At 42.1% G+C, this 10,412-nt stretch overlaps 1 protein-coding gene across 2 annotated transcripts in view; it reads right to left on the bottom strand.

Annotated features, from left to right (window-relative positions):
• cdh13 (cadherin 13, H-cadherin (heart)) overlaps positions 1–10,412 on the bottom strand; it is a 382,609-nt gene that overhangs the window by 52,891 nt on the left and 319,306 nt on the right. For both annotated transcript variants that reach the window (XM_005734745.2, XM_005734746.2), the window contains exons 10-11: positions 9,321–9,503; positions 8,969–9,222 (exon numbers count right to left, since the gene is read on the bottom strand). In XM_005734745.2, the coding sequence (XP_005734802.1) occupies positions 8,969–9,222; positions 9,321–9,503 (437 nt within the window). The remainder of the gene's footprint in view (positions 1–8,968; positions 9,223–9,320; positions 9,504–10,412) is intronic.

Raw genomic sequence — 10,412 nt, 5'->3', positions numbered from 1 at the left:
CACACACACACACACACACACACACACACACACACACACACACACACACACACACACACACACACACACACACACAGAGCGCCTTGTCTTTGTGACCAAGGGGGGTTACGAGGGTACTTGCGTGAACCATTGTAAACTATTGTTTCTTGTGAACGTTTTTCAATGAAAGGCAGCGAGAGGAGGCCGTCGTCGGGGTCATTCGTGATGGGCCTCTCTTGCAAGTAAATCGATCGACCGCTGTTGCCTTGCTCTTTTTTGTCATTCATGGGAGTAAGTCTCGGGGTCAGCGGGGTCTAAGTTTAGACCCAACACATAACACAAGGTAACAAAGAACAAATGGGAACAGTATAAAACAATGTATTACATTTAAATATTTGTAATATATAGTATAAAAGAAAATGGATTATTGATCATTGATAGCTTCAAACATTTATGTGCATCAGAACATAAGGAAGAAAAACGGGGATTGTGTGACGTTTTTAAGAAAGCAGCAAATTTGTTTTCAAAAGGTTAAAAAAACCATCTCTTGCTGCTCTACACTTATTTCTCTTGACCTCTTCTAACAGTGAACCCACACGCAAAACTCGATACGCTGTAGCGATGACTCAGTTACTGACCGCTAACTGTGCAGTCCTTTGAGGGCTGATTTTTTAATGTATTGAGACGAGGAGAAAGATTGGTTGGAGGCTAAATGCACTGTGTATTATGCGTATTATGACACATTTTGATTCAAACTGTTGGCTACATTGAACTTTGAGATGACTTTTAAAATCAACTAGTAAAAATTCATCAACAGCAAAATTGATTTGCTCTGTACTTTATTTCCCCCTCCGTCCCCATTGCCTCGTACTTTGTGCACTTTGGCACAACCAGAATATTTGATTTAACGGACATACAGGACTGCAAACATTTGCAATGTGGAAATGAGAGAGAGCTGCCCAAAATCACATGAAGTAAAAGAAGTTCTGCATGTAACGTGACACAACTCTTTATACAGACACAAAACTGAAAGAAAACTTTATCCCAGTGAACATCACATTGTTCCATTACTGTAAGCTGCAGAAGCGTTCTGAACCCAAAGACAGACAGATACTCAAGTGTCTGAAAATCAGACCAAACATCAGTCGAAGCAGGATTAAACAGCCAGATGTTATAATTACAGGTCAACAATCTGGCAGTTCATTGGAATTTCTTTGCCTTAAGTGATACAACCATATAAACCTGACAGAAATGTAGCATAGGTATTATTAAGCAGATTTATCTACTAGCTACACGTTTTATTTGTTGCTGTAATCTTTTTCTCAGGTCTTGCCTGTTTTCTTATTCCCATGTAGGTCATCCTGGTGCAGGCAGGGACAATGTCAGGCTGATCTGATCACGATCACTCCATCTGGGGTGGGGCGATCGTGGCTCAAGAGTTGGGAGTTCACCTTCTAACCGGAAGGTTGCCGGTTCGAGCCCCGGCTCGGACAGTCTCGTCGTTGTGTCCTTGGGCAAGACACTTCACCTACCGCCTACTGGTGTTGGCCAGAAGGGCCGATGGCGCGATATGGCAGCCTCGCTTCTGTCAGTGCGCCGAAGGGCAGCTGTGGCTACAACTGTAGCTGCCTCCACCAGTGTGTGAATGTGTGGATGACTGGGTGTGTAAAGTGCTTTGGGGTCCCTAGGGGGGACTAGTAAAAGCGCTATACAAATACAGGCAATTTACCATCTGACCCCGATCAGGCCAGACTTTTGTGGAATTAAAGAAATTATTTTACAGCTACAATATATCCTGCAGCATTAAGATGGTTATTAAACCTGTGGGCTTTACATTAACCTTTTATTACAGGGGCAGCCATAATCATTGTATACACACATTGCATTTTGTGCTTATTAAAGAGTTGAAGCTCAGTCAATTAATTAAAGGTCATAAGCTTTGTTTGGCGCCATGTCTGGACGATCTATTGTGTAAGTGACTTGGAGCTATAGAAGGTTAAAACTGCATACACGCTTACAAAACACATATAGCACATATCATCTAGAAACAGGAGCAAAGGCCTGAAACTATTCAGCAACCTGTGTTTGAGTTTGCTTAGTAACAGGTGACAAGTCCCTGGGGACCTTCAGGGCCTGGATTCATCGCCATATTTGGACGAAGATGCTAGGGAGGGGAACTTCTGTGTCTGCATTTATCTCTTAAAACTGATCATTGTCGGTAAAAGATGCAAATAATGTTCTTGGAAAACACGAGAAGGGGCGCCAAACCCTGACATTATAAAAGCAATTGCTTGTGTATTTTTGGGTGGAGATCTATGCTGATTGTGTGCAGTATCCATCTCCCCCCGCCTCCTCAATATCTTCGAGTTCGGGACACTTTCTAACACCCAGCGCCTCACACTGCTGTCACACTTGTAGTCAGTCTGTCCGTCAGCTGATCTGTCTCCCTCTCCCCCCTGCCTCGGTCCCTCAAAGTTAGACACCAGTTTTCATGCCTGACATTCCAGTATCCCATCCTCTTACTTTTAAGTCCCATCCCTTTTAACTCGTACAGGACCAGAGTGAGAAGCCAAAGCAGACAGGTAGCTGCTGAATAATGGATGATCCGACTGTTTGAAATTCTCCCTGTTTTCAAAAGCAAGAGGAAGAAAACATCTTAAATATTTTGGAGGAGATGGAGAAGTCGTAGCAGAGAGTCGGCCAAGTCTGCAGAACTCTGAACACTGGCTAAACTGGGACACGGGGTGCTACGTGACAACACATTCACAAACACATAAGACATGTTTATTTTTGCAGTCACAGCTATTAAAAGAGCAGACTTTCTATCCAACACTTATTTAATGACTTTCGTTCGAAAGCATCTCTATTCTTGTATGTATGTGTGAGCTGGTTAGCAACAGCTCAGCACAAACTCTACAGGCTAGTGCACAAAGTTTTGAAAACGTGGCCCTGAGTGCAGCTCAGCTTCTCTGCTTCCTGTCTCCTTCACCATCAAGCATCAATTACTTCAGTGTAAATAGTTATTCGACAACTGATGAGAGTCTTGTCACCAGAAATGAGACCTAATTAAATTCGCCAAACTTTCTTAATGACACTTCTGATTAGTTGCTCCCCTCTTCACAGCCTACCAGAATAACATCAGAGCAGCACAGCGAGTCAAATCTCAGAGAGGATTTGGAGGATGCAAACTTTCCCATTTAACTTATACCTTGAAGTGCAACATACTTCCTCAATGTCAAGAGCCCACACAACAAGCCGAGCACTTGTGGTTTATGAGAGATAAACTTTTGTCAAAAAAAGTCCAGCTTTTTCTGTCTCCAATCCTCACTGTCACTCTGTCTGATGTGCTTTTCCTTCTCAGCACTTTCATAAAACCATTCTGCTTAACTAAAGCTCTAAACCAGTCAAGAGGGCTAGAGTGCTCCATCTGCAGAAACATGAAACAAATCCGCCAGAGCCTAATGGTTTGGCCTAAATACTGAGCGGGATTAACGTGACTCGTATTTGCTGTAATTGTGTAAGTTACAGGGCCAAGTGAGAGTAGAGACCGCCACAGGTCAGTCTGTACACAGTGGCACGTGTGCTGCTCTGTTTTTGTCCTGAATACAGTAAAAACAAGTCAGTTTTACCTTTAGCGCAGTTTTAATTAATTCTGTTGGAAATTTCAGACAAAATTAGTCACATAAGTTGCATCATGTGATTCGTGCAAGAAACATTTTCTCTTACATCATGAAGAGAAGACAGCTGTTGAGATCGTTAGCTGCTGCGAGGCCTTGAGGGGCCCATCGGAATCTGTGCTACTGTACTTCAAAGGGTTTGTGGTCAAAGTGTAACAGATTTCATTTATTCTTTGCTTAGCGGTTACGCCCACACGGGCAGATAATCTGTTGATGGATTTTCATTAAAAAATAGTAAGGGAAGATTTGTAATACATTGGGTAATCTGAACCCCTTGATTAACCTTACAGAGCTGATAATAAGAAGCTCCACAGTTCAGCCCTCCCCCATCCTCGATACGTCTGTTCAGACAGTCTCGAACCTCTAACTGAAGCAATAATTGTCATCGTTTGAGTGATAAGGCCTATAAATCACATTTCATTAACGTTCATTAATGTGGAGGTAGCATTAGTTCAGTTCAGTCATCCTGACCACGTGTGAAAGCGGCATTAAGTACTTTGTGGTAACAAATTACACACAGGCTGTCATTCAGACTCACAAAATGTCAGATTTGTGTTGCTGACCAGACTCCCTCAAGTCCTGCCTGGTCACAGAGAAACAGTGAGATTAGCAAAACAAAACCAAGGATTTCACCTTTATTTAAGTTTGTTGTGCTCACTGAGGAGAAATTTGGTTGATTTTTACTGCAACTCTGATCAAAACCGCTCGAGTGTGTCGTTCTTCTTTCATACCAGAAATTAGGCAGTCATTAGCATTACCACTGAAATTTGATTTGGAAATGAGAGCAATCAAAGGCACATCATTTAAAGGAGAAATCTTTTGCTTTTACTTAATAGATGGCATTGGGATTGGACTACTTTGAGGACGTCTTGTTAAAGCAGAAATTCTGTGTACTCTAAAGTACTTCATACACGCGTACTTGGCTGTGTTGTTCCCAGTGAGCGTCTTGACAGTACATTACAAAAACATCTGGCATCATGTTTTAATTTTAGCATGTTTTTCTGAAGTATTGGTTCTTATCATTTTTATTACTCTTAAAAAAATACTAGTTAACTTGAAAACACACGTTAAACCCACACAAGTGTGTGCAGGTCTCATTTTAAGAACTGGAAGATAAAAATGGAGAAGATGTCAATCAAAAATGTTTCCACACAGGACTGAGGGCGTCTGATCAGTTAAATAAGTGAAGCACCACAGGTTTATCGAAGGCCATCATTTCATAATCAGATGTTTCATATGTAGCACACAAAGTAACAAAATAGAAAAACTTACATCCTAAAAGATGTTTGATTTCTGCTCCCACAGTGGAACACACCAGTAAAATGATGAAGCTATCCACAGTGGGAAATAATTACTATCAAACCTCTTTATTGCACTGATTGCCTGACCGTTTCAGAAGAACGTTTTCCTCAACACAAAGGATGAACCAGTGTTGGCTTAGCAAAGATCCTAATTTAAATTGTACCTTCATATTTCTTTAGTTTATTTAATATTTCCCGTCCCTCCTTCATCACTTTTGATAGACAGGGAGCACAGCAGCAGTTTTGAAAATGCACTAACCCCATCCATCACAGTTTGGCCCCTTCTCAAATCCTTACTCTGCTCCGACTACCACATGCAGCACTGTTGCCTTCACCCTGCACATCTTCACGAGCTCCTCTCATTGGCCCTTGGTATTCTTTTTCTTTATGTTGCTATCACTTGGTATATTTATAGAAAAGCTTAAAGAAAAGCACATGTTATGGTAAAAATGCATCTCTAACTGCATTTTTCCTCTTAAAGGTACAGTGCAAACCCCTAACCAATAATTCTATCTACAGTGGTCACTGTAGGACAAGCATCTCAGCCCACCGTCTGTAGTGCAGGCTGTCAGGTCCCTGTTTACATCAGCCGTGTGAAAGAAGTCTGGTACATGTTGAAGAGTCAGTGAAGCTCACTTCTAGACAGAAGTGAGCTTAAATAATTTCCCCCAGGGATCAATAAAGTATTCTGATTCTGATTCTGATTGACAGTAATAATAAGGTGAGTTGTTGAGGATATCCTGAGCTCCTCTGCAGGTAAGCGCTGCGTTTTTTGCAGCTGTTACCCAGAATTAGAGAAGCTTTCTTTAAATTGGACTGAACATTAACAGCCTCAAGCACTCAGGGAATAAACCCTCATATAAAGTGAGAATGTACGCCGTTTACCTGAGAGAAAGTGTCATTTTTAGGCTAACATTAGCTAACAAAATGTTAGCTTATAACCAGCTATTGTTATTGTCTAGTTAGCTTGATGTCAGCTGTCCAAGAGGGGACAGACATCCAGAAATATAGATTTTTAATGGATTAATTCCAGGTTTATGAGGATTCCTGACCTTTAATGTTATCAAAGTGCCACATAGATGGATAGAATAAATGCAGCGTGGTGTTCAGGCATGCATGTGTGCACTGGGCACTGAGTGCTACAGATTCTGACCAGCGAATCAGACGAATTGTGTTCCACGTCAAATGCATTTGACCTACTCAACCCAGGGCGGCACACACACTGGACATACACATAAACACACACACACCTGCACTGTTATGCAGACGCACACAGGGAAGGAGAGAAGAAGCCAAAGAAAGCTTCTGCTTTTTATAATGCCGTTTTATTCTATGCACACCGTTCTGCTCCCACCTCTCCAAATGTCTGTCTTTCACTATGTCCTCAACCTGTCTGCAGGTCACAGTTACGACAACTCAAAGTCAGTGTTACTGCCAAAATGTCAAGAGGGTGAGATGACAATAAACAGAGGGTCCATAAAAATGAATATAAAACGCATGCTGAAAATCAGATGAGCAAAGTGGGATAAAGTTAGAAGATGAAAGATTTATTACATAAAAGATTCAAAGAACATGTAAAAAAACTGTGAAAAAATAAAAGATCACCAAAAGCTTTTAAATGATCAACATACTATAGCTTATAAGGGACCTATTATAGTGATTTCAGTAATATTATACAGTTATATTCAATTAGAAGATTCACCGGCCCACTGTGTCCCCATTTATCTTAATATCTTGTATCCTAAGATGTAAATAGGCAGAGATATATAGATAAGAAAATATAAGGAAAAGTGCAATATTTCACAGCAGTAGGTGTCATGATCCTGGGCCATGTTGCCCAGCATTCTTAGTTTTCATGTATTTTGTTCTTCATTTAGGTTCCTGGGTTGTTAAGTTGTTCCTTATTTGATTTGCCCTCATGACTTTTACCCCCTGTGTGCCCCTCTGTGGATCTGTGAGCCCTCGTCTCCCCTCCTTGTGTTTCATTCAATGTTTTCCCCAGCCCGTTATGTCCGTGCTCTCTCCTCCTGTCTGCACCTCTGTGTACTTCCTGTTTTACTTTGACAGTCTCTCGTCAGTATGCGTCGTGTTGTGTCACTCCTGCCCTGTCTCGTTACGATTATCTGTGTCAGCTGTGTTCCCCGTGTGCTCCCACTGCCCTCGTTAACCCTCTGTGTATTTAGGTCCGCGTCTCCCTCATGACTGTGTGTGAGTCTCCCTGTGTTTCCTGGTGAGCTTTCTATTTAGTTTTCTATAACTTGTGAGCTGTTTTTCCAGCAATAAAGCTGTGCTTTTTGAGTTTATCCCCCGTCAGTTTGCGTTTGAGTCCAATTCCTGCCTGCCACACAAAACAGACGTTCTCTATCCTGAGTCAAACAGGAAGTAGCCCAGCTGTGCTGTAGTTTAATGAGAACATGCTGGAGAATCTCAAGGCTTGCGTCAACACATTTTTCTCTTGGAGGAACAGATAATGTGGTAACCAGGTTACCGAAGACCAACAGCTGCAGACACGATGCAGTCGAAATGTAACGTGAAATGACAAAAATGCCAGTAAAGCTGCTGAATATTGTTTTAATGCTGAGACCACCCTCACTCTGACACAGTTTGATATATTTAGTCAGTCCCAGGCTTTATGCTTAACTCTGTTATCACATTACTTTAGCTTCCCACGTATACCTGTGATGGACTCAGACAGGGACTCGAGTCTGATGGTCTGGATGCTCCACAGTGAGGTTTGGATGGCTTTCCCGTGATCCCCAAACTTTACATGTCGGGCCATCGCCAACATTTTGATCTGTCTAATAATGTTGTTTGTCACCAAATACTGCCAAGCTCACGGTCTGTCAGCCTCAAACAGATCATTATCCTTGTTAAAGAGCACTGTGCTGCACAGATGGGTGCTTTGACTTTGACAAGTATTTGTCTTGGATTCCAGCTTTTGTTGTTTTCTTTCTACATTTTACTTCAACTTTTGTTTCTTTTGCTATGAAGAGTTTATTTTAAAGCTTACACAGCGTCTATTTAAAGAGTAAAGAGATGTACAGAGAAAACAAACAAACTTCATATTCCTTGTAAAAACCCACCAATGACCTCCCTGGTACTTCTAAAGCTGTCATTTGGGGCTAGTTTGTATTATCCAATATTTCTAATATTTATAGGATCATAGAGGTGGCGTGTGATGTCAGGCAAGCAGCTATCAAAGCTTTATTGGTAGAGGTCCTGACTCTGTCACGCTATCCAATAATAAATCCATGTTTTGTTGCATTTAACACGGCCACAGCGAATACGTTTTACAGCACATAAAGCAGTATCAATAATTTGGGCAGTAAAGACATGATCTGATGAGTTTTATTGCCCTCGGTCTATAATAGCCCCATGGGTTTACTTATATATGACATGCAGCTGCAAAGGTGCAGAAACATGAGTCGAAATTAGGCCTGAAAGGCAATAAATGCAGCGATGACTTTTTATCTTGTAAAATGTAAGTACAGAGCAAACTATGGGACTCCCTCTGGCAGCAAGAGGAATAATTTTTATTGTGGCACACGGTGCAACTAATAGCCTTGCAGTTATGATGATGGTGATATTTGAGGGCTTCTTCGGTAACAGAGTTAAAGTTAATGAGCTGTCTGATTCTGGGACTTTTCACTTGACTGGGGAGAACAGTTTGGCCTGTGCCAATAAAGTGCACATTATCCGGGCAGTATATTTTGTCTGTTTACGCAGACAAATAAAACGAACTAACCGGGAACGCTGGGAAGATCGGACGTATTTGGCGATACAAAGATGGGATCGCGACGGCTCAGGCAGACAGGTGAGGACTGACGGAGTGAGATGTCAAAGCAGCTGGAAGGTGATGATCTACGGGCTGAAACTGCGAGTTACTATTTCCCTGCCAGATCACCTCGCTTGCATCATTTATTCTACCCAAGATGATCCACAGTTTGCAGCTGTGTCTCTTTTTGACTTTGTTGCACTTTTACCACAAAAGTATGTCTAAAAACTGCTTACCTAATACTCTGTTTCTCTAATATATCCGGATCTGTAGCATTAAGTGATGCCACAAAGCTTCCCACAGGGATGTTTTCCATCCTGGTGACTATTAGGGGGTCTGGGAAGAACACAGGGCCCTCGTTGATGTCCTCGACTCTGACGTGGACGGTGGCTGTGGAGCTCGGGCCATATCCAACATCGGGAACCAGAGGATCCTCGTTCTCCACTTTGATGAGCAGGCTGAGGAATTCAGACGCCTCATAGTTCAGTGGCTAAGAGGAGACAACGATTAGAAATGTAAGACTTATATTATTATATTATCTACGAGAATATATGAACGTATCCAAATGTTTCTTACAGAGTGCTTTACCTTGACAACCGACAGCATCCCCTCATTGTTGTCCGGGTTGGTCTGAATCTCAAAGCTCTGCGTCGGGTCTCCACTGATTATAGAGTACATGGCTCTCCACGCTGCTGTTGCCGGATCGTCTCTGTCATCTACCGTCAGGTTGACCACAACGCCCGTTGAGCCCTCATACACGTGAGCTTCAAACTGTGAGGGGAGACAGAAACAAGTGGAGATTACTGAGAGGCCGGCCGAGGAGACCCAAATCTAGAAAATATAACAGAACAAATCAGCGCGATTCCAGAGACGAAGACGTAGATTCATGTAACTTTAAAGGCTTCAAAGACTGAATGTGAAATGAATTTCAGAGGCAGCGCTATTGCATACTGAGCCAACAGGTACAAATTTACTTTAGGTGGACTACATTAGGGCAAATTAACATCCTCGAGTTGATACAGTTTCTAATTTGAGTAAAAAAAGCGCTTATTCCATATTTGCACACAAGGAAATCATAAAAAAGATGTTTCTGCAGAGTTTTACATTTTGCATTCCTGCACAGTCCAGTAGACAAATTTATATTGCATGATGTTAAAGGTTGGACTGCAGGCAGCAGTATGGAGCACATGCATCTCAGTTTACTTTCCTGTGTGCAAAATGTGTGGTACCTCGCTGCTTGCAGAACTATGAACTATGTTTACATTACTCTGTATGAATCTATATTGCCCGTGCAACACTAAAATCAATTTGTCTACGCAGTTATATATTTGAAAAAATGGCAGAACAGAAAAGAAGAGCATGTGATTAAGAGTTAATAGAACAGATGAGGAGATTCTACGCGGTCACGTCAGGGACACAAATGCATGCACAGCACACGCAACACAATAAACACCATTTATGTCTCCAGAGCCGATTCCCCACAGCGCATCTCATTTTTATTTTTGCGGTGTCAGTCACTCCCTGCCTCACGGCTCAATGTTGGCAGCAGGCCTCAATCAGATTCTCATTGATGCTGCCAGGAGGGCTTCCTGCTAAAGACTGCATTGTGATCAGGGTTACCCTTGAAGAAGTGCTGGGCAGGCAGGCAGTTCTGCCAGTGTGCGTGTGTGTGTGCGTGCG

Source organism: Pundamilia nyererei, unplaced genomic scaffold, assembly GCF_000239375.1.
Source record: "Pundamilia nyererei isolate P.nyererei 1_Seehausen unplaced genomic scaffold, PunNye1.0 scaffold00060, whole genome shotgun sequence".
NCBI classification, from domain to species: Eukaryota; Metazoa; Chordata; class Actinopteri; order Cichliformes; family Cichlidae; genus Pundamilia; species Pundamilia nyererei.
The sequence above is the reverse complement of the archived record's forward strand: the minus strand, read 5'-3'. Positions and strand labels throughout refer to the sequence as shown.